The sequence below is a fragment of the Brachionichthys hirsutus genome, chromosome 18 (genome assembly GCF_040956055.1).
Source record: "Brachionichthys hirsutus isolate HB-005 chromosome 18, CSIRO-AGI_Bhir_v1, whole genome shotgun sequence".
Taxonomy (NCBI): domain Eukaryota; kingdom Metazoa; phylum Chordata; class Actinopteri; order Lophiiformes; family Brachionichthyidae; genus Brachionichthys; species Brachionichthys hirsutus.
The window spans coordinates 2,588,734-2,612,273 of record NC_090914.1 but is presented as its reverse complement, the minus strand read 5'-3'; the positions used below and the strand labels follow the sequence as shown (position 1 = coordinate 2,612,273).

Here is a 23,540-nt window from a genome sequence, read left to right as displayed (position 1 = left end):
TTTTCTTTTTTAGCAGCACGGCAATAAAATGCGAGGCATCAGAACACAAATCAATGAGAGAGCGAGAAGACGTCTTACTTGAGGTCATCGATGACCCTGGCCTGCTCGTTCAGCTCTCTGATGTCCACCACCCGCTTGGTGAACTTCCTCCCTCGGGGGTCAGTCGCTTGGTTGCCCATCGCCATCGGCCTTCTGGCGTCAATTGGCTCCTGTTGGGTCAATCAACAATACACACCTAAACACGTTTAACTAGCGACCAAATTACTGATCAAAGAATTTTTTGGGGGAAACTGTCCACCAGGTAGCTGCTATGAATGAAGAACGCAACCTCCCCAGATCTGTATGATTCCAGGCAAATCATTTTGCCTGCGTTAGGGTCCAAATCAGAGAAGGTTACAGGCAGTTCAATCCACACACACACACACCAGGTATAATTAAATACAGAAAGTCACAAAACACGGTGCTCCACCGCCGCCACCACCACCACCACTCCAATTTAAGCGGAAAGAATGAAGCTCTATAGCCATAGGGGGATTGTGTCACATGATCGCTTTCATTTGACCCATCATTAAAGCTCAATGAGGAGCGGTTAAAGCAAACTGGCCTCTGATCATTTAAGGGGTTAAATAGCATCGCCCAGCATTTTGGAATCCGCAAGCTTCATCTGACAGCTGCAGGTGACTGAGATATAAGCACCACCTCACAAAGTGATTTCGTCATCCCAGAGGAACGGTGTGCACTGGGTGGCTACATACACAAGCCCAGGAGAGCGGTCTTTGGGCCCTGGCACTGCCCGCTCGGAGGCGAGGCGATGCACAGTTTAAGTAGTCAGCTGGCACAGACAGACTCTGGGGCCTGGGGCTGAGGCCCAGGATGTGGTTTACCAGACGCTTCTTTAAGGTCAGCCGGGGGCTGAACTCTGGACTCTGTGGACAATCGCAGGAACACATGGGTGGAAAGAGCAGAAGATTTGAGGCAGACTTTACCTTCTCGAGATCAACGGCAAGCCCGGAAAGAACTGAAAATAGCTCGGCAATGGTTGAAGCCATGACAAGAAGCTGGCCAACTCAGAAATGAGTTCTGTGTCTTCAGTTCGGCGCTATTATTCTACATTTTTATTTTTTTAAACTTCCAGCTTTACTAAAAATTCAAACCGATGAATATATTTGATGAACTTCCTAAACTGAAGCAGCATACGGATAATCTTCTCTGCCGTCGATATTATGCTGCGTCTCCTCGACTACTTCTAAAGTGACGTTAGCATTAAAGCATCCCTGCATCTAGCTGTGAAGGAGACAGGTTCATCGCTTATCAGACGTTCATCGGCCGACTGACCATGTGGACGGTCGGGGACATCGTGTCCGCTTCATCCTCGTCTGAAATGTCGGCCATGTTGACAGAGTTCAGGTCGGCGATGTCGTCGACGTCCTCCTCTCCCGTCAGCGACGTCAGCGTGTTGCCCAGCGCGTTGAGCCGCTTGCCGATGTTGGGATCCATGTGCACGTCGATGCCGCACATTTTCCAAAGCACATTCAGAGTCCAGGCGCCGGCGCTGCTGCTCTCTGCATTTGGAGGGAGGCGGCAAAGATGGAACAAATATTTGCAGAGCACACGTGGAATGAATGTTAAAAAAAACAAACAGTTTTAGACACGCGACTCTCGTTCATTGTGAAATTACAGTCGGTCATCACTCAACGGATTTACGTTCCAAAGGCCCCGTCGCTAAACGAAACCCGTTGACCGGCAAATTGGTAGAAATTTTGTGTACGGTAGTCAGAAATATTTTACATGTCTAGACCATTTATAATAACTATTTGTCACGTCTTGCTTGAACTCAGTTCAGGTGCGAAGCGCCCACACCTCATACCTGATTTTTGAGAGGGAAAGATTATACTTTTATATTTCGTATAACGCCGAGTCATCGATAAATGAGAATGTCGTTAAGCTCATGAGGGCCACCTATATGTGTCTGAAACCGTGTTTTATTGATCAGAGCTATATTAATAGAACTTACCTGCAGAAGGTTGCCCAGTAGTCCTGGAACACACTTCATACGTACCATCGGGGACTATGCCTAAAAAGAAGCAGGAGGATCTGCATCATAATAGAATTCACATCTTCTACCAAAATTATATTATAGCATGCCCATATTATAAATACCAAACGGTTATAAAATGCTAATTTTGAACTATTCCCTATTTCTACAATGCTTTTCAAAGGGTTTCCTTTCTGCTGAATCACACTCACAAGCATTCATCACCAGCTCTCCTCTGATTTCAGGTTTCCAGTCATCCCAGGAGGTCTCGAAGCCTTCGGCAAAGCGGATGCAGAAATTCTTGAAGTGGCCTTTGCTCACCAGGGACTCGGAGGAGCAGGCGGTGATCAGCGTGCTCTCGATGGTCAGCACCAGAGCTGAGCCCGCATCGAAATCTACGGTGTGGTTGGCCTAACGAGGGAAGAGGAGAGGGGTCAAACCCGCCTCGGGTGAAGCACGTGGAAAAATAAGCCACTCCCATGTGTGAGTCAGCTGGTAACACTTCATTCTGCAGTTCCGTACATCGGCTCTGCCATTTATGTAAATTCTGATTATTATGGTTGGTTCCATGTGAGTTCATACAGAAAATGCTTACTGCGAAACCAGCTGATGGACTCGTACTGCCTCTGTAATGAGTGAAACGCTACCAAGCTTTCCCACATGTTAGATTGTGTTACATTAAAGCGTCTGAAAGCTTGCCCACATCACCTGGATGCCGGTAATATCAGGATCAAGTCCTAAAATAGGGGTCTGATCATCATCCTGGTTGTAAGAAGAGGTTCACCTAAATGTCTGATTATCTACCGTTACGAGACTCGGATCAAAATCAGTTATTCTAAGAGCAATGCCCGTAGAAAGCCAGGTCATGTCCACACGTGTGTCTTCCAGGTAGAGGAGGAGGCTGCTGCCCCATTAGAGCTGATTCTGTGTACGTTCTGTAGCAGCCGCTGATAAAATTAGCTGTTATTGTTCCCACCTCAGCGACAGACGAGCAATAATCCGCGCACCAACTGCCATGTGAAGTTAAGTACACACCCCAAACACCAAGCGAAGCGTCATTAGTTGCTATGCCAGCTTTGTGGTGGTGGTGGGGGGGGGGGGGGGGGGGGGGAGATCTTACGGTTACAACCGGCGCTGGTGCAGCCTGCCGTGTTTATGAGAGCACTGGTGATGCAGTGTGTTTGCGTGATGGAAGTGTATTGATCACAGTGAGAAGTCACAACAAGCAATGTCAAGAGATGTAATATAGATTGCAAGTTACTTTTCTTGTTTTTTTATGCCGGTCTACTGACGTGGCGGCCCCAGCTTCAGGGTTGATGCCCTCTGTAACTGGTGCTTGTCCTTTCTATGGAAATAGGTGCGACATAACAGCTAGTATACGACGTCACTGTGGACACACTGGAACCATTACAAGACAACCTTCAGTAACATTCACTCATATCCAGCGTTTCCAATACTAAAGGTATTGGTTTGTAGGGGGAACATGTAAAAACACGGAAATAACAAATAAAGGAATCACTATAAAAGTTAAAAGAGTTATTTTAAATCTAAAATACAGCATCTCCATTCCAGTCTGCCACGGCTGTGTATGTTATCCGTTGTTTGACTTGCATTAACAGTGGAAGGGGATGAAGGGGTGATACAAGAATGCTATTGTGTATTTCAGGCTAAACATTAAAAATAAATACAAAAAAGCAATTAAATTAAAGATTTTAATCACTAATTGATTTCTTTTTTTAACAATATAGTAAAGTAAATTTTATTTCAACCATGTATATAAAATAAGAAAAATGAACAAAGATGCCCAAAATTATTCTTAGGACTTTTCTCTCTCTCTTTCTTTAGTTAGGATTAAATTCATGATACAGAAAGACACAAAATGAATAGACTTTTGTCCATTTCAGGCGCTCCTGCACGGAATGGCTTATATGTAGAAAACTGAATCCGTGCTGCAATATGAACCGTTGGATTTCAAAGCAAATTAAAATATATTTAAATTGAATGACCTTGAAGCCAAAAGACTGCAAACCGGCTATTGTTCCTAATTGCAACTGATTTATTAACATTCACACCCACAAGGTAAAATGTCAGAACACAGAAAAACCAAAACGGAGCGCGGCGGATTACCTGAGATGAGCTGGTGATGGGCAAACAGATGCCCAGGTCGTTGACGGTCAGCTGCAGGAAGAGGGTGCTGAAGGCTTGCGCCGATGTCTGCTGGATGCCCGGCAGCTTCTCCACCACCTCTTTTGTGGCCATATGGATGTCCTTGTTGAGGGCCAAGCGCTGCTCGTTCCAGTTGTCATACGCTGCCTTGTAATTGAGCCAGAAGAGCACAGCTGCGGAATAAATTCACATGAGTTCCTGAATGTTAATGACCAAACTGGGTTTGTTTAGAGACATGGATTACTGATTTCCGCTGTCGAGTAAACCGGGTATAATAATCTTGCATTACGCGACACAGCAGGTGGAATTTGGGGGGCAAAGTTTCTCCTGTGCCAAGGATTCATTCAACAAACCCAAAAAAACCAGCAAAAGTAAATCTCTTTCTTTGACATCTTTCGCAGGGAATTGTTTAAGAGCGCTTCTTTTATCGACACCCAGCGTGAGTTAGAGCAGGACAAGCTTCTTTTTTAATGCTGACTGTCAGGTGGGGAAAAAAGGAAATCAAACCTCTGTCAAATGCCACTGGCTGGGCAAACACGATTGGCCGATTGAGTGTAATGAGGACGGCCTCCTTATCAGAAGAGCCGCTGATCTCCTCCTGCAGGGCATTCCGCAAACCGATCCGAGTCCGGAAGTAAGCCACTTGATGGAAGTCAGAGCCGGCTTCTTCATATACCTGTAAAAGCCAAGAAGGGGACATCAGAGAATGAACCAATGCCAAACATAAGAGGCACGATCCTTGGCAGTACGACGCTGATCTGGACCTGGTGCTTCACAATCTGTCCAAGAGCCAGGTTGAGATCCACTTGACATTTGCCAAACAGCTTCAGGTAGCTGCTGCTGCCGCCGGGCTGGGCTTTGCACTGGATGCGGTTTGACAGCTCCAGCTCGATAAGTCCCGTCTCAAAGCGCACGGCTCGCATAGAAGGAGTGGTGGCTGTCATCTGGATCCCCTGTGAACAAGAAAAGCAGCGACCAGGTCATTCTTCAAAAGGTCTTAACAAATGCACCAAAACCCCCGAGACATAAACAATAACGTGAACCATGTGATACCTTGAACATGAGGCTGAGAGAATACAGCAGGATTTTTGGCTTGTCCGCATCTGTTGATGTGTCGTGTTCATTCCACAGTGGGATGGGTTGTTCTCCTCCTGCATGAAGACGGGGAACAAAAGTCAACGTTGCATTTCCAGGCTGTGAAACACACAGCGATAAACGTGCAAAAGACTCACACAAGGAGTCTCTTATAATGTTTCCCATCTGGAAATATTGGCAACTGAAATACGGGACTTTGACGCGGTACCTGAGACCTTCTGAATGACCTCATTGACCTCCTTCATGAAAACCTTCTGCAGGAAGACCAAGTGGTTGAGCAGGTCCGTGGTCAGGTTGTGCTCAAATGAGCCAATCTGCAAGCCAGAGGCGACACGTTCAAAATCACAACGGCTGCTCTATCACTCCGCTTTGGTGGACGATTGCCGCGTCACAGACATGTGTGATGCGTACCTCGGCCACGCAGCGCAGGTAGTTGCCTTGCAAGTAGTTCCCCGGCTTTGCCAGGAAGTCTTCAGGCGCCCAGCCTTGGTCTGAGTGGCTCTCGTGCTCCTCCATGATGTACTCTCCCGACATGGTGACCGGAGGCAGGGTGAGGCTGGCCGACGGCGGCATGGTGGACATGTCCACCGGGGACACCTTTGACTGGAAGCAGAGCTTGTGGTTCGGTAACTCAAATGTGAAACTGGTTTGGGCTCCTAGTTGCAGAAGGAGCGAGGGAAGAAAAAGGACACTTTTACTGTGACTTCTTCTTTTTGGGACTTTTCAATTCCTATAATTTCTAATAAAATGCCCCTTTGGAATCATTTCATTGTATTTTTCGCACAGCAGCTTCAAAATGTCTCTCAGGTTTACACCAAAGCGGAAGGATTCCTCATCCTCCCTCACTCGCCTGTCATGCCATGGCTCTTCATACGACCCATTTTGTACTCTGCTTTAAGGGAGGGCAGCAGGGCAGCCCCAATGGTGATGCCATCCATCATGGCGCTGAACTTGAGCACAATCGGCTTCTTCTCCAGGCCTTCGGGGAGCTGAGGGAACTCATTGGCTTCTACAGGAGTCTGATTGATGCTCGACGCTTTGTCGGTGGGTTGTGGGGTTGGAGTGTCCTCCCTATTAGGAGGCGGCCTGAAAGAGGAGACGGGGAAAAACTCACTCGAGTCAGGAGCCGCTCATTATTGCTAAACTGTCGACTTTGTTTGGAAGCACAACTTTGAATTCGGCTTTATCTCTTATTATGCATAGCTGTGCAAATATGGGCTCGCAGTCCCTTGAACATCGAATCATAGATGCCGTTCAATATCCAGAGCACACCTACAACTCTATAAATATATTAACATAATTCAGAATATCGTCATGGAGACAAACCAAAGAAAGCAACCTTTTGTGAAGACGAGAGGCTAGACGGGATGAAAATAGGGTCGCATTACCTGACGCATGCTTCTCACTAAACAGAATAATTTAAGTAGGGTCTCCTCGCTTTTAAATATCTTGTGCTTAAAAAGACGGATGGAGGAAGGAGACGCACACGTTAGAGGGCTGGCGGATGAGGTCGGAGATCTGTTTGGAAAGCTGGTGAGAGCTGCGGACCATCATGCTGTGCAAAGTGGCCGGGTGCTGGGGGATGTTGATCATGATGGCCCCCACTTTGAACACAGCTGCATTGTTGGTCTTCAGTCCGCGCTGGGCGCTGTACAAAGCCTGCGACTTAGCGATGTTGCATTTGACGACCGTTCTGAAACACAGAGTCAAAGAGGAATGAGCAGCAGAACCAAAAGAAAAGAGACATTAGGTGACGTGGACATTTGATGTGGACTTGCTGAGGACATCAAACAGTCAAACCCCATGCAGAATCACTTTTCTGGATGCGGGGAAGGCGACCATACTGGTAACAGACGTTCACACGAGTTGCACTGTGAGTGGATACGGCAATGATTTGTAACATTATGACAGACAAATGCAGAAAACGCTTCTTTAATCCTGCCTCTTGTGGCAAATAAAACATTTTCCAATATTCTAAAATCTGTATATAATAATTAGAACTTATATTACTTATATACTGAAGCAACAGGATGAATGGAAGGTTTGTTCAAATCTCGCAAACGCGAAGAGAAAAGTTAAATGAGTGAGAAACTCCTTTAAAAATTCATTCATTTCTGCTTTCGTTAAAACCACCAATGAAAACCATCAGATTTCTCCACACACACACACACACACACAGGGACACACACTTGAAGGAGAGTCCTGATATACTGTTCACTGACAATATGCATGAGTGACAGACAAATGAAGGCTGTGCGGGGCAGCTTTGAGCCACTGATGTGTGTGAGGCCTAATTGGCAGCAATAACATACAGAAACTCTTGTTTAGCTGTGCTGGTGGGAGACGTTGGGAAATCCTCCAGTCTGTGCAAGTAGTTGAAAGAGAAGCACAAGGAATGTAGAAAAAGAAAGATGAGCAGAAGAAAGTGTGGAGAAAAAAAAAGCTCCGGGACACAATTAGGTGAGAACAAGTTTACCCCAAGCAACAACATCCTGGAATGTGAAAGCGAGTTTAAGGTAGCTGCTCGCACCATCTTTTATATTACACACTTGCATTGTTTCCTTTCGTTAATTATCCCATAATCAATACCCTTGTGTCTGCAAACTGTGTTCATTTGAAGCACAGCGTCGACTGGGGAAATATATGGAGCGTTACAACAATCACCCTTAATTAAACGTGAATGTTAGGAAGTTTTAAATGCCAGGAGAAGCTGCGAAACAGCCAAGGTTTAGCACGAAATGAAGTTTACGTCTTGATTGTATTTTCACAGTGGGCCGCATTTGTTATATAGAGTGCTGAAAAAGAGGCAGTTTAGGATCCGAACTTAATTAAAGCAGCACGGAGATACATCAGCTCGACTGGAAGCATGGATACAAGGCCTTGTAAACCGATTAGGGTGTTTATGTTTTGAGGAAATACCTGGAGGTAATACAAGGATCTAATTGTCACTCATTGGAGCTCATATGACTCGTAACTAGATTAGAGCCAAGTCCGCGTGAAAACATTATTTTGGGGCAATTATTTAGAGATTGCTGAGCATTTTGAAAACGTAATCAAAACTTCTGACCAAGTTGTGAAACACCAGAGATGAAACAGCTACATCTTAAAGAGCACAGTAAAATCGAATAGTTGTTTACTGAAAGAAGAAAAACATAAAAGGCTTTTGAATCCAAACATCAAACAATCACAAATTAGTTGCAATTATTAGCAATCTTGAACTTCATACCACAATCAACAAAATAAAAGGATCTGGATCAATACACTCTCTGATGTCGTTTCAAGTAGAACTGCATGACCTTGTTTCTTTTTCAAGCAATCCTTTCAAGATGAGAAAATAAAAACCTTCATATCTAAGAGGATTATTTTGTTGTTAAATCTTTTCTTCAATTAGTTACAGATGAAGAGAATTTGCACGTACTGGATATCAGGAGTTATGCCCTCCAGGAGAACAATGTTTACTCCTCCTATGTGAGCTGATGCACACGTCTCAGTCATCTTCTGGTGCAGGATGTCTGAAGACGCACACACACACACACACAAAATATCAAACAAGACCAAGCATTCCATTTAATCCAAAATTAATTAATTTCACCAAAATTAAAAGAAAGAAAGAAAACCTCACCTTTCATCTTCTCCTTCAGGGTGAAACTTCCATGGATCTTCTTTAGCTCCGCCTCCATGGTCAGGCCGCCGATGTCGGCCTCCAGGTGGGTGCGGTTCACCATGCCGATGCCGAACACTATGAGCGTGACGTGCTGCGGCTCCGTGTTGACCAGGCTCCGCCGCCGGCCCCCCACACCGACGAGCTTGTTGGGGGTGGCGGGCTCCTGCTGCTCATTCTCAAAGATCACTTTGCACAGCGGCTCGGAGGGACGACCCCCACCTTCTACAGAAAGGGGGGGGGGGGGGGGCAACACAGATGTCCGCAAAAAATAGAAATCAAGACTATAGGAGTTTATGGCTTTTATACGATAACATTAAGGCCATTAGGATCAACATTTTTGTAGACACATTATTGATTTGTGTTGGAATAACAACAAATGTGGATCAATAAGCGTTTTTTTTCAAAAAGTTCTGGAAAGAAGATATCAAAGGTGAAACTGCACAAAGATGGACGATGGATAGCAGGCGCTGTGTCTGACGGCTGGAAGCTCATTCCTACCCGTCACGCAATTCTCCGGGGAGCTTTTCTCCAGGACTCCAGTGGGATCAGAGATGAGCGAGTAGAAGTTGAGCAGCTTGTACATGTTCTGCCAACATTCTGCCGAGGGCTCGCTCTGCTCCGACACGGTGATGGAGTCCGAATCGTCCATCTGGATGGCCATGTGGTCTGCCACGTCACGGGAGCCTTTTCTCGACACCTGAAAATGTGGTTGGAAGACAGGTGGCACCGTTACTGTTCGCTGTGGAGGCATGGAGCTGTAATGGCAGCGGTATACATGCAAGCGGCGACTCATGCCGTCCCCCTCAGCGCACAGTTTTAGGTGAAAGTCTCCACACTGGGTGTAAAAACATGCTGCTGCTCTGTAATCTCAAGGTAAATCACTTTAATAGTTCTGAAGATGACTCCTCTTCATCGTTACCTTGGAGGTGCGTCGCTCTGAACGACCGAGGGAGCTGCGTCCTCGAGGCTCCCTTCTCCCCAACGTGTCCATGCCTGATGGAGGCCCATTAGGTGGCGCGCCCCCACTAACCCCTGCGCCTCCTGCCATGCCTCTCTTTTTCAAGGTTTGGGTTCCACTGCGGCCCCCGCCGTTGACGCTGCCCCGGGAGCTGCGGCTGAAGTCGGAGGACCTGAAGTGGCGGTATGGCCGCGCCTTGAACGTGGGCGTGGGGGAGGCGGAGCCAGCAGTGTAGCGGCTCAGCTTGATGTCGGTCTGCGTGGCTTTGATGTCGTCGATCATGGTGCTGAACTGGTGAATGAGGCGCACCAGGGCCATGTCGACACGCTGGCTGATGGCCTGGCAGGCTGTGGTGAAATCACAGTGGAACGTGTTGTAGTGGCGGCGGTTCAGATCGTGAACGAAAAGCGGTGCGGCGGCGGAGCCCTGCGCCGCGCTGGTCGACTTCTCCATCAGAACTGCATTCAGGCTGAAAGTCTCAATCAGTAGCGCCGGTTTGAACTCCAGCGGAGGAAGGTTCATGACACCTTGCCTTTAAGTGGAGAGCAGGACAGACAGGGGGGGGGGGCAGTCAGCAGATATTTTAAGAAATGACTTTCTTTTGTCCTAATGTTCAAACAAATGCCTCTTACCTCCTGGATCTCTTGTTTTTGCGGTCTTTAGAGGTGTCAGAGTCGACGATGTCTGCTCTGAGACACTCAAGGTTGCCAGAGAAAGACAGATGCTCCCCAAAATACATCTTGTAGCTAAGAGGAGTCGTGTCTTGGGCCTGGATGCCGATGTAGCCCAGCAAAGGCTTGAAAACAACCTGAGAGCGAAAAGCAAATATCGGTACGTCATTTCAGTTACACATATTTGTTTCCATGGCCTCATTATTAATAAGAACATGATTTTAAAACTAGTGATCTGCTCATTTGGCAATTTTAGACCCCCACTGTAATTGACTTCATGATAAAGAAAGGCAGACAGCTGTGTTTACAACACCTGAGCATCTGCCAGCTGAACGGCGGCCGGACACTGGTTGCCCTCCTCGATGTCGGCCATGTCGTCCTGGCTGGCGCTGTGCTGAGAGTGGGTCCCGTCCAGGGTGTTCTGGTCGCTTGACAGCACCGTGTTGAAGTCTGATGCTGAGGGGATTGTGGGCAGGATGCACGCCCCACCTGAGAGGGTGGAAGAGAAGCTCGCGTAATGTGGCGTGAGAGGATACGTGGACAGAGCATGAGAGGAGAGCGGCAGGTCAGAGGGAGCAGGTTACTGATCACGGCTACAGTGAACCCGAGCAGCGTCGCTGGCAGCCTGTAGCACACTTAAAAAGGATTCCAGGGAGTCTAATAAAAGACTATTGTTGCTCTTTTGATATCAAACCCATTTAGATTCTTAAAGATCGATTCAAAATATATTTTAACAGTAATTTCTTTACTTTTTTGAATTATTTTTATTTGTATTTAATATGTTAATTTCCGAAATGATGCCATTTATCCTCCAAATATGATCCTTTGTTTTCATTATAAATCCAGAATCTCTGAAGTTGAACTTCTGGGAGTTTTGCTACTTAGGCTACGGTTTTGCATGTTGGAAATTAGAGCAGGATTGGCTTCCAAACTATTTGTACCGTCTGAGTCTGTGGACTCACCCCCTAAAAATGGGATCTTGGATGAGCACAGAGAAACGTTTTAGGTGATGAATGTGAAATTAGCCGTCTAGTGTCTGCACAGTCTCTACCAATCAGGTGACAGATTTAGGTGTCTGGTTGTAGTTAATTCATTTAAAAGCTATAACGTATTGTTTGTTTTAACCCTCTATGTTTTGCTATAAGTTTCTCTGCATTGTAATGATCATTATGGTACTCAGTGAAGACAATCCTATATGCGGTGAATAAAATGGTCTTATAAATGTCCTGATATTTTAATGGAACTATCTGCATGGCTGAAAAATGTCAGACTTTAGCACCCCTAGTGGCAGCATCAGGACAATAACCTGAGATGCATATGCATGCTCTAATCACAAAAGAACCATATAATTTAACCCACAATATATTTATAATTAATCTGTAAGATGAATTAGAAATATATTTATATATTAATTAATAGACTAATTAATCTGACCTGTCTGCAGGCTGTTATGCTGGGAGCGGTTGGCTGGGGATTCCTGGGCTGCAGCCCCCGTCCTGTTGCCCACGGCATTAGACATCCAGTTGTAGAAGCTGAGGGGGGGCTCCGACAGTAGCGGGTGCTCAGTCAGCATGTCTGTCCCCAGGCTGTTCCCTGAGCCCACACAAGAACGAACGAGAGCACATTACATCATGGTGTCTCAGAAGGTGTCACAGTTCAGGGAGAACTTTCACCTCGTCTCGCGGGAATCCTAGACGTCGGCCAAGGTGAGGGATTTGAAGAATATGGATTTTGTTTTTAAAAAGATCTGCATTTGATAGTGTAAAATTGCTGAAGCGGCAAAACCCAGATTTACAATAATATTCTTAAGGCTGCACAGAATTTTAATTAAGTGTTCAGGGACATTTTCTTTATTAGCCCTGTGGGCAGTTTAGCTGAACCTCGAGTACCTGTGGTGAAATCTTCAATTAAACATTAGTGCTTTTCTTGAATCAAGGTAAGAACCAGCAGAGGGCCTAAGAGAGTGGCGCCATGTGTTTAATCAGAATGGGCATGTGTTGGAGGAATCTATTAACCTATTTTATTCTGTCATTACTCGCACCATTCAACTATCGAGGTCATCCTTGTAGTGAAAATAGACTTCCAGCGGGAAGATAAAGATCAAGCGAGCAGTGCAGGGAGACGGCAGAGGTGCGAACGGCTACCTGTCCGAGTAAGCGAGCTGCTCTTGGCTGCATTGGCGGCAGACGGATCGCTCCTCTGGGGCATACCCTCCAGCAGGTTGTGCAGACTCCGGAAGCTGCCGGTCAGATTGCTCAGGAGGCTCTCCTTCCTGGGGCTGTCCTTGGCTGGCAGGGCTGCACGGCTCACATGGGCAGGCGAATCCGCTGCTGTGTCGCCACTGGTGTAGCTCAGCGACTGGTAAGGATGGGAGCCCTGGGTATGGCAAATGTGAAGATTATACTATGGGGGACGCCATCGTCGCACATTCTATTCTTAGAAGAGGAGTGAAGCACAAAGTCACTCAATGTTGAAGTTTCACTCTCTCTTTATTTGAGTCAGCATAAACAAACAGAATGTCATTTGGTGGAAAGAGGATATCTGGCATTGTGATCCCCTCCTGGAGTCGCGTGAGCCTAAACTTATTAAAGAAGTCCCTACCTTTCACATTAAGAGGATTATTTTTAGAGCTGCAACTAACAATTACTCTCACTGCCATAACACTGCAAACCTTTTCTCTTGAGTATTTCCCAAACAAAAGTATATCATTGTTTGTCTGATTTTCATGGAAAAGTGAAATAAGTCTTGCTAAATTGGGAAAAAATTAATTCATCATGAAACAATTGTGGCTGCACTAAACATTTAGCATATATCTACAGCCTCTAATCTTATTCTGAGACACTATCGAATGCGATCAATGCTGGAAGTCAACTTGTAGTGACTGTGCGGGATCTCCCAGTCATCCAGGTCGAGGTAAATCACAAAAACAAAGAATCAACTGGACTCGCTTAAATTTGGTTGAAGACGTTTCACCTCTCATCCAAGATGGTTTTGTCGTTTGCTGACTCGGTCCATGCTAAATTACCGTCAGTATATCACGCTGCGTCATGACACGGAAAATATCGGAGGAGAAAGAGACGATTTCCTGTCGGTAGGCATCGTGGGTGAGACCAACAGTTAAGCGAGATATATTAAATCTCAAAGCCGTACCTTTATCCTTAGTGCAGACTCATGTTGTGTGTGGGACTTGGACAATTTCCTCATGATCTCCACTCCGCTGACGGGACCAGAGTTGGCCTCCTTTGGTGGGGGGCGGCTGCACGCTCCCTCCAACAGCATGGTGTGTTCACTCACTGTGGCTTCACAATAATTACACAGAATAAAACTCCAGGAAAAAAAACCATGTATCTTTTGTAAAAGCGAAGCCTAAATATTTCTATCCACTGGAAATGAACCTGTGCGAACTGAGAAATGCACTTCATCTTCCTTCTGCCGAGAAATGAAAGCCTAGTCTACGCACCAACGCTGAGAAATAGAGGTGGAGCATTTCACAGTCCATCTGCTGCAACAGATGGGGAAAAACAATATGAAGACACCAACAGCTTTAGGTTCCCACCTGCATCAAATTCAAATTCAGCTCCGTCTGCGCTGGTGTCACTCTGCAGAGCGGCGCCGTTGTCCAGGCCCAGGAAGGTGTCACCCTGGCTCTGATGAGGCTCCTTGGGTTTGGTTAGCTTGTTTGGCTGAATCAGACCGATGGCCTTGAATCCCTGGGTAACCACGATGAATTTCATCCACTGCCTGGCTAAAGCTACTAGACCTTTCTTCAGAGTCACAAGCGCAGGAACCCCATCATTCTGGGATGGAAAGAAGAGGGTTTTATTTTTTTTTCCCAGAGGTAAATTAGCAATTGAAATACAGAAAGCCCAATTTTATTTTTGGAATACTGCAAAAAAAAGGTTTCTTCAGTTGAAATCAAGACAATGGAAGTAAGGGTCCGGATTTGAGTGCTTCCTAAACCTGATGGGATGGAAAAGGAGAGATTAAGAGGCTTCACACTGACCGTGGTCGCCTCCTCTATGATGGAGTAGTCAGCCTGCTGCAGATAGCGGTGCAGGATATTACAAAGCATGCAGGAGGGATTCTCGTGCAGGTAGCGCGCTCGCTTAGTCACACGGTTGTACTTGCTCCGGATGGGGATGTGGATGCTCTTTTTCTGTTGGGCAATAATAACAAAAAAAGAATTATCCTGTTCATATTGATGCACATAGTCAGATCAATGTTGACCTTCAAGTAAAAATAAAAAAACAAAAAGCTGCTTTGATAGGATTATATTGTTCTTCTGTGATTACGTCTTTGCATCTACAGATATCTTGCTGACCTCCAGAGCTTCGGTCATGATGCAGCCCATGACAGCGCAGACTCTCAGCGTGCCTTCCATGTCCAGTTTGCGGAGTGAGGATTTCAGCTGATCGATGGGAACTAACCAGGCGCCGATGGCAGGTGTGGCCGTGCTGAGCAGATTCAACTGCCTGGGAAGATGGAGGAGAGTCAGAAGATTATTTTATTTACTTTGTGGGAATTGAACCTGGCTGGAACATACAACAGCTTCCCCGTCTATGTCCGTGGAGACGTACCTGGAGATGGCCTGCGAAGGTGAACGCACATTAGTGGGAGCAGCGAAACTGAACCAGATCTCCCTGATGGTCAGCTTCATGCTGCTGGAGTCAGGAGGTGGAGGCATGAGGGGGAGGTCTTTCTTCAGGTCGTCTGATTCCACACCTTCATCCTACAGAACATAGAGAACATGGTTGAACGGTTGGATGAGACAGGCGAGCGGGAAACTGGAATAAAGTTAGAAAAAAAAAAAGCCTTTGAAACAAAGATGTGTAATGGAAGGATCAACCAGTGTGGTGACTTGAACACAACAGATGTGCTCAACAGCATAACAAGCAGTGAGACATATCTGGTCATTAATTTTTTACTTTAAGTGGTGGTTGTCATGGAAACATATACGCACAGCACATAACAAGCAGTCTTTGAGAGCAAGTGATACAAGCCTTTGTCTGTTGAAGCGAGATAAAATAGATGCTTGCGCAGTTCAGAGCCTTGACATGCAAACATCGGCCGGCTGCAAGCATCCGTGAATTCCCAAGGGATGCATTCAGACAGGAAGTCAGAAACACGTGCTCGACTTCTGACTCGCACCATTAGTGTGCTACGGTTCTGTATTCACAACACATCGCTTTCAATCTGGCTGCACCTTGAACTTGCCACAATGACTAATTTTCATGATGAGTGGGTATTTTCTAATTAGATGCCATCGGTCTCCATCGCCTCGCTCTGATCATCATTCTTTGAAATTAACTGCAACTTTTTTAATCACTGCCAGCGTCTATTCAAATCAGCATATTAGAACTTCGACCCCGTTAATAAGATCATATTCAGTTGTATCGTGTTGCATTTACAGTAGGAGCTTGTGAACCTGAGCTGAGGTTTTCATTAAACAAAGAATATTAATGAGCAATGCTGGTAAAAGAAAGAAGAAATAGTTCCAAGATCATTTTTATTTGTCCCCATGTAAGTCAAAGATTGAGAATGAGATCTCTGCCAGCAAAGCGAAATACGTTCTTATGTGTTTCCAAGTTTGTCAAATGAATGGAACGTCAATAAAAAGCATTTGAAGCTAAATTTTGCAAAGCATCCAAAGGCTGCGTTAAAATTTCAGATTAAATTACATTTTTGAATGTGTTCAGGATAAATCAGAGCAAGTGATTTTTTTATTTTATCTACTTCGCATTGGCATAAAGAGAATTTCTCTGTACGTCACCTGTTCGTCTGAGTCAGAGTGTTCATTGGCGTCGGAGGCGGGGCTGAGGGCGTCGTTTGGCAGGTTGTCATCAGAGGCATCAGTGCTGTAGCCGCTGCCCGTCTGGGAGCCAGTTGAACCGTTGGACTTAGTCATGCCGGTCTTTCCTCCGGTGTCCGACCGTCCCATCACACCAAAAGCATTATAAAGAATGGCTCCAGACTGACGGCCGCCTGCAACATCAAGTTACCTACTAGTTGCCTACATCCCGTTTAGGAGAAATTCACATATCGAGACTGGGTTCCTGTACCTTTGACTGTAAGGTTCTCGATGCCACATTCGAACATGATCCATCCCCATTTCTCGAGAGACGCTGTGGAGCGATTGAGATCACCGGCTGTTGCCTGGACATCGGTTTCATCCACCATCGAAAACTCGTCCAGTTCCTCCAGACCAAACAGCACTTTGGACTTTTCAAAAGGGATCGCTGTGATGGCGAATGTGCCGATGTCTGCAAAAAGCAACAATCCAGCTGTTTATACGAGTGTTTGGAAGAATACGTTTAGACACCTTTGCTCGCAAAGAAAACTCAAGTCCTCTTAAAGATCAGTGGAACACTTCAAAGACTGGCACAAGGGACGGAACTCCTGCCGTCTACAGAGCAAACCTGAGGTGTCGAGGCCTCGCAGCTGGCTGTGGATACGGTGGATGTTCAGCCTGGCAGCGATCTCTTTGCCTTTCTCGATCCCAGCGTTGGAGCGCAGCGAGCCAGAGGACTGAGGCTGCATCTTGGTGGCTGAGGCATACTTCTCCAACATGGCTGACGGTTGTCCGTGTTCGGTGGTGTTCGGCGTCTCCTCCACAATACCCCTGACATGTTGCAGAAAATCTTAATGAACTAGTCCCAACAGAATTGGTTCCAGGTTGAGAGGATATATGAGCCATATAAACGGATACATGATGATGGAAGAGGCAAGCCAATAGTTTACCTGTTCATTCTGAACTGAGTGGCAATTCTGTCGAAGCACAGCGCCACCAGAGATACGTGTGTGACACATTTATTGGAAGAAGATGGTGACCCCTCCTCTACAGAAGCCTGCAGGAGGCAAAGGTTGACCTGCAGGAAAAGAAGACAATATATATATATTTATACACACACACACATACCGGTATATCAATTTGCAGGATTTTACTGTGTGCTGAAACAAAAACATCCATCTGAACCATCATTCTATTTACAATCATTTTCTTCACGTGTCAAAAGGAAAGTAACTCAAATTGCATTTAGTATTGGGTGCAAAATATAAATGTAGAAAAAAAAATAAGTGCAAAATGCAAGTCGAGTGCTCTGTTAGCACATCGTGTTTCAACTATTTGAATGAATGTATTCATGGTCAGAGCACGCAGCTGGCCTCCCATCATGTGGGGGTCACGGTCTCACCTTGGGGATGGAGACATTGGCTTGGAGACCCTTGATTTTCACATTATCCGGTTTGACGGACAGGTCCGTCTGGCCTTGGGAGATGTTGAGGGAGCCAGGGGTCGTGCCCTCTGTCTTGGACAGTTTTTGCTCCTGCTTTCCTGATTGGCTCTGTGTAGATCCAGACCCGAAACAGCGTGGCATCAATCGTCAAGCAACAACATTTTCATTGGGAAGCTCATAACACTTAGGATAGCTCTAGTCTCTGCATTGATGTACGTACAGACTCTGTGACTGTAGACTTGCTGATCTGATAGGCTTCATTCAGAACTTTTCCATGCAGGTCATCCAAAATGGCTGCAGGATGACGATTACTGGCAAAATGCACCATGGATTCAATATACCTAAAGACACCAAATTGACAAACAGCTGAAATAAAACACCCAAAATAAAGCACATATTGTATTTTCTGTATTTACGATGTATAAACTATTGAAACTTAAACAAAACAGTAGGGTATAAGAACACATGATTCAGACATGAAGATCTCCCCTCGCAACTATAATCTCATTTACTACTACATGCCTGCTCAAAATTGTAGCAACAGCTAATAATGTATTAGCAATGAGCGGAGTGTGTTTAAGACCATTGTAAACCCAGCAATCTAAGCCTTTTGGGATGGATAGACAAAGTGTGCAGCCAGAATCTAAAACCCTTTCAGCAACATTTCAGAACCAGGATGCAGAGCATGCAGGGATTCAATTATTTTAAAGGTAAAATCCCATCTTCAGGCAAAAAATTAACAAACAAACAAAAAGTGTGTAATGTGAGAAAGATAAAAGGTCATTTTGGGGTTTTCCTCAAAACAATTGAAAATAAATTCTGTCAATGAAGTAGAACAAAAAGGTATCTACCGGTCCAGGGATTCAGCAACCAGAGGAGTGAGCACCACATTAATGGCTCCCTTCACCTCCACAATGGCAGTGGTCCTGGTCTGGGCCAAGGGCTGCTCCAGAGTCCAGTCATCTGTGGTCGTGTCCTCGTCTGTGTTCTCCATGGCTCTCTTATCCAGTGGAGTATACGGTGTACTGTGTTTGTGTGGGAATGAACAGATTCCGATCACGCAGCATTTATTAAAACAAAACAAGATGTTGTCAACCAATGGAGGGTGAAATCACTCTTTGATACCTGCTGTTCTCTCCCATCATCTGGACTCCTCTGTCCAACAGAGAGCTGGCCGAGAGGCCCTGCTTTATCACCTTCAACATCATAGAAAAGGTTACACCTCCAAACAGCAAGCAAAGGCGATCTTTCAAACACCCAATACACTGACAGAATCACGTGTGTGAGGAATAAATAAAATAAAAACAAGTTGCAAACACCTTAAAGCTCGGGACAGAGAGCTGGTCAAAAGAGGCGGCGCTTTCCTCACTGGTGGGTGTATCCAAATCTAGGGGGCGGTGCAGTGAAGACTTGGATGTCCTCTTATTGGTTGGCTGCTTTACAGACCAATTTGAGACCTGGTAAAAAATTAAGTAAGGAAAAGGTCAATTGAGATTAAAAAACATCACAGTTTTCAAACGTTTATTTATAAAGTCTTTAGAGGCCGCCCTCACCTGGTAGTGCGCTAGGTAGCTCTGGTAGCATGCCATGACGTGGGGCTGCCGGGTCACAGGGCCGGGCTCCGCCGTCTTCTCCGCCTCCACTGAACTCTCCTCCTCCGTGGCGAGAGCAGAGACAAAGGATGCCTGGGAGGTGTGGCTGGGCAGGGGCTGGGGGGGAAGCGGGGGCAGAGTCGGCGGCAGGGGCAGGGGCCGGGGCTCAGTGATCAGCTCCCCATTGAGAACGTAAGTGAGCGGGCCTTCAACGCTGTGGTAGATGGAGCTCCGGCTGGGAAGGTCAAAATGTATGCACAGCTATTAGCATGTCAAGCTGTTGCTAAACCAACATGGTACGCAGAGGGAAATGGCTTTTTGCTGCACTGAAATGAAATCCCCGCTAATATTAAGCACAATATGGACCTTTTTGAGGGTTCTGTTTCAGCACTTACACACACACACACACACACACACACTTCATTTTAATGACAAAACAGGTGCAGTCAGAGCAAACCACCTGTTCAACAGGATGCCAGCCAATGCCGGCTCACTATTTTCCACACAGCTCTACGCGCTTGATTCCCAGACTTGTATTATTATGGGCTTGTCCCGGGTGAAAACTTTCACGAGACTGAATCGATTATTTGTCTTTGCTCGGCATCACAGGTGAGCTAAAATGAATGCTTGGGTCATTTTGGGTGATAGAAAACAGGGTTGCAGACACATTACTAAAATTGAATTTTCGAAGCGCAGCAGCAGCGATCCGCCGTCGGTCGATCAGACGTCTCATTTGCTGCAGACTGTCTAGATCACCTTCATCCTGTATGGCAGGATGAACTAACTAATGATGCTTGCAATATTTACATATGACATATTTTGTGTACTTTGTATACATACTGCACCAAGAGGATTTTACCATGTCTGTAAAGATGTGAGAATGAGTTGGTATACGTTTCTGTACGAGCGTGAAAGTGAGATTTCCCTCTGATTCCACTCAGTTCTAATTATGTTCCTAAAATAGAACATACATATTGGAGCTGTTTGATTAAAACAAATCTCATTTCTACACTCATCACAATGTTCAAATACATCCAGAATCCTCCAGAGAGCGCCCCCCCCCTTGAGATTATTTAAAAGGTTTAAACCACAAGCAATCTGGCAGGGTCAGAAAGGGTCATTTTCATTTATCAGTTTCAACAGATGAGAAACGAGAGATGCTTTTGAGGGCCGTCGACAAAAAACTTTAATCACGTTGTTAACCTTGGACTCGATCCGACCATCCATCCGGTCTCCACTCGCGTTTACCAAACTTTTTAACTTTGAGAATCCTCTCTGCTGACCTGTAGTTCTCCATGTGATACGGGGGCTGCTGCGGCTGCTGCATCTGCTGCCTCCTCTTCTTCTTGCGGCCGGGGTACGTCCCCGGACCCTCATCGGCACTGCTGATTGGCTCAAAGTCCTCCGCAGCGGAGAAGTAGGCCTCGCTGTCAGCCACAGACATGCTGGAGTCTGCAGAGCGATATTGATGGAAAGTGTTGGAGTCTGCCGAAGGCGTGAAAGGAAAAGAACCGTAGCTCCTGCGCTGACGCGGCGAATCCAGAACGTTCTCGTCGCTGCGGGAAACCTCGCTGCTGAACTGGACGCCGCCGGCCAGAACTGGCGGCGGCTTTTCAGCAAAGACGGCCGCCGACAAGCTCTTGGTGCTGCCGAGCCGACCTGATTGCACGGAGGACTGTCGCTTGAGGGGGGAGCAGAGCGGGGAGCGAACTGAGTTGCAATCCTGGGAGCTGTTGGGTGAGACTGGAGAAGCCTCTCCGAGGGTGCTGCGTAGGAGGAGGAGAAAATAAATATCTGCACCTTGACTGACAGATAAAGTAAAACAAAAACATTGTTGCATCCTCTGATCTCTGATTTTTATTGGACCTTTGTTGCCACACAGAAATAAAAAGATCTAAACACCTTTATTTTGATTGCTACTCACCCTGCAGGGCTTTTTCCATTCATGGGCAACGCACGTTCCTCTGTGCTCGGCGAGGGCGTGTCTCTCTCTCCGGCCAGCAGGGGCAGCGCAGCACTCGAGGAGCTGTTCTCCTCTGAGGAGGAGGCGGAGCTGTGAGACCTTTGGGGCACCTGGAGACTGAGGTGTTGATGGCCACGCCTCTCAGGGAGCTCAGGCGGGAGGCAGGGCGAGTGAGTATCCGTCTTCAACCCAACGACTTTCCCTAAAAAATAAACGAGTTTCAGAAACTGTTTCACGGGGAGCTGGTCACACTTTGTAAATGTAGGGCTGACATAATAATGACAGAAAGCTCAACGTACCACCAGAAATTAATTTAAAGCTCTGTAACAGCAATAATTAATGGATTGTGGATATTTAAATACAGTAATACCTTGACACACGGGTACTTTGGGATACGAGCAAACCTGCGAGCAATATTTTCTTGGATACAAGCACGCTTCCAGATGCTGACGCTATGTGGCCGAGCGCTGCGCACGCTCCAAGCGCTTCACTCGTTCAGTGATTTTCACTGTATCTGTGAATATTCTTTTTAATAAGTAATGGGTCCAAAGAAATCGAGTGGTAAGGATGGCAGTGAGAAGAAAGAAACGCATAATGACGATGGAGACGAAGCATGAAATGATGGATCAACGTGACCGTGGTGGTCTGTGCAAGGGATCTGGCACGCCAGTACGAGTTGAGTACATCGACGATATGTACAATCCTCAAAAAGAAGGAGCTGTCAAGAGCACAAAGCCTTCCAAAGAAATAACTATGATGTCAAAGTACATGTAAGTATATGTGGAAGGTACAATTAACGTTTAAAGTGTCCAACCCTCTTCCCCCTCCTGCACATACTGTCGTATCATAATAAAACCCCATTTTATATTACAGTAATACTGTATATCATTTATTATATTATTATTATATTATATTTGTGTGTCTTTATAGCAATAAAAAAAAAATCCATTGTTATTAGCGAGCTTTGATTCGAGTGTTTTTCGACGACCGGAACGGATTAAATTGTTTTCAGTTATTTTGTATGGGAAGAATTGATTTGACTCACGAGCTCAGTCCAGTCACGAATTATACTCGCATGTCAAGGTATTACTGTACTCGACATTCTTCAGAACTCTCACATATATCAAATGTTAGACAATTCGTACCATCTAGTTTTGGTGTTTCCTTAGTAATAATCCATTCCCCCGGCTGCAGCAAAGACTGGCCATAAGACATGTCTGCCTCGGTGCAGGAAGCGGCAAAGGCTGACGAAGAAGAGGGCGTCAGCTCTTCCAGCTTGAAGAAGTCCAGGCCCATGTTGGTTCCCCCAAAAAACCTGCAGCCACCAAGGCAGCCGCAACGGTTCCTGCTGCGCTTGTTCCGGATGCTGGCGTCATCCGGCCAGAGGAACCAGAGTCTGACGACAAGAGGGAGAGGAAGAGGACAAAAAAAACAGAAGATTTAGTAGTAGCTGAGAAAGTTGAACAATCCTGATAACCCACAGACCTTTAGCTAATAATAATAAGAAGAAGAAGCATCACATCCAATTACAAGCTCCAAGAGAAAGTCTGTATTAGCAATGGTTCCCTGGAGACCTTAATGAGATCATGTTGTTGAATCTACTTTCACAGCAGTTAGCAAGTCAACCAGCTGGCAAGACATGATGGGGGGGGGGCAGATTGAGTGACTTATCGTACAGAGACACATTAGACAACATTAAAAGCAGGCCTTGATCAAACTGAAGGTTCCTGTAAGACGTCAATTGAAACCAGAAATGTAAGAAGTGAATGTGAATCTGTGTTTTCTACCTTTTGGTCTGAGCATCGTGCAGCTCCAGAAAATGCCTCTGCACTTCACACTTGGCTGGGTGATCAGCCGCCAGGGCGATGTCTGCTGTAATGAGGTTAAGGTTGACCGAACCTGCCTCCAGCCAGACAGAGCGCCGCAGCAAAGGGGGCTGGCTGGGACCCAGCGGTTGACCCGGACCTTGACCCTGCGCAGCCGGCTGCAGTCTGGGCGTCTCGCTGTGCTGCTGCCGCTCGATGTACTGCCGGATGTTTACGTCTTGCACCACAGCACTGATGCCTTCTCCCACTGCCTGGTTGTGCAGGTTGCAGTTGGCTACGCGGATATTGGCCGTCTGGGGAAGGAGGAGGAAAGGGCAACATAGAAAATCTCTACAAAA

The 23,540-nt window shown here is 46.1% G+C and overlaps 1 protein-coding gene across 1 annotated transcript in view; it reads right to left on the bottom strand.

Moving 5' to 3' along the window:
* The window catches only part of kiaa1109 (KIAA1109 ortholog), a 49,783-nt gene that overhangs the window by 13,639 nt on the left and 12,604 nt on the right, over positions 1-23,540 (bottom strand). Inside the window, exons 25-66 of the mRNA XM_068752469.1 lie at positions 23,164-23,495; positions 22,522-22,772; positions 21,338-21,578; positions 20,697-21,179; positions 19,375-19,648; positions 19,141-19,278; positions 18,947-19,017; positions 18,673-18,846; positions 18,042-18,162; positions 17,780-17,929; positions 17,328-17,455; positions 17,006-17,208; positions 16,649-16,849; positions 16,360-16,571; positions 15,167-15,318; positions 14,911-15,061; positions 14,593-14,745; positions 14,146-14,386; positions 13,740-13,888; positions 12,734-12,965; positions 12,024-12,182; positions 10,903-11,078; positions 10,551-10,726; positions 9,880-10,450; positions 9,459-9,657; positions 8,919-9,182; positions 8,715-8,808; positions 7,609-7,659; positions 6,783-6,989; positions 6,147-6,382; positions 5,708-5,952; positions 5,505-5,610; positions 5,255-5,352; positions 4,966-5,154; positions 4,709-4,877; positions 4,163-4,374; positions 3,297-3,380; positions 2,248-2,446; positions 2,015-2,074; positions 1,336-1,562; positions 756-926; positions 79-209 (exon numbers count right to left, since the gene is read on the bottom strand). Coding sequence (XP_068608570.1) covers positions 79-209; positions 756-926; positions 1,336-1,562; positions 2,015-2,074; positions 2,248-2,446; positions 3,297-3,380; positions 4,163-4,374; positions 4,709-4,877; positions 4,966-5,154; positions 5,255-5,352; positions 5,505-5,610; positions 5,708-5,952; positions 6,147-6,382; positions 6,783-6,989; positions 7,609-7,659; positions 8,715-8,808; positions 8,919-9,182; positions 9,459-9,657; positions 9,880-10,450; positions 10,551-10,726; positions 10,903-11,078; positions 12,024-12,182; positions 12,734-12,965; positions 13,740-13,888; positions 14,146-14,386; positions 14,593-14,745; positions 14,911-15,061; positions 15,167-15,318; positions 16,360-16,571; positions 16,649-16,849; positions 17,006-17,208; positions 17,328-17,455; positions 17,780-17,929; positions 18,042-18,162; positions 18,673-18,846; positions 18,947-19,017; positions 19,141-19,278; positions 19,375-19,648; positions 20,697-21,179; positions 21,338-21,578; positions 22,522-22,772; positions 23,164-23,495 — 8,081 coding nt within the window. The remainder of the gene's footprint in view (positions 1-78; positions 210-755; positions 927-1,335; positions 1,563-2,014; positions 2,075-2,247; positions 2,447-3,296; positions 3,381-4,162; positions 4,375-4,708; positions 4,878-4,965; positions 5,155-5,254; positions 5,353-5,504; positions 5,611-5,707; positions 5,953-6,146; positions 6,383-6,782; positions 6,990-7,608; positions 7,660-8,714; positions 8,809-8,918; positions 9,183-9,458; positions 9,658-9,879; positions 10,451-10,550; positions 10,727-10,902; positions 11,079-12,023; positions 12,183-12,733; positions 12,966-13,739; positions 13,889-14,145; positions 14,387-14,592; positions 14,746-14,910; positions 15,062-15,166; positions 15,319-16,359; positions 16,572-16,648; positions 16,850-17,005; positions 17,209-17,327; positions 17,456-17,779; positions 17,930-18,041; positions 18,163-18,672; positions 18,847-18,946; positions 19,018-19,140; positions 19,279-19,374; positions 19,649-20,696; positions 21,180-21,337; positions 21,579-22,521; positions 22,773-23,163; positions 23,496-23,540) is intronic.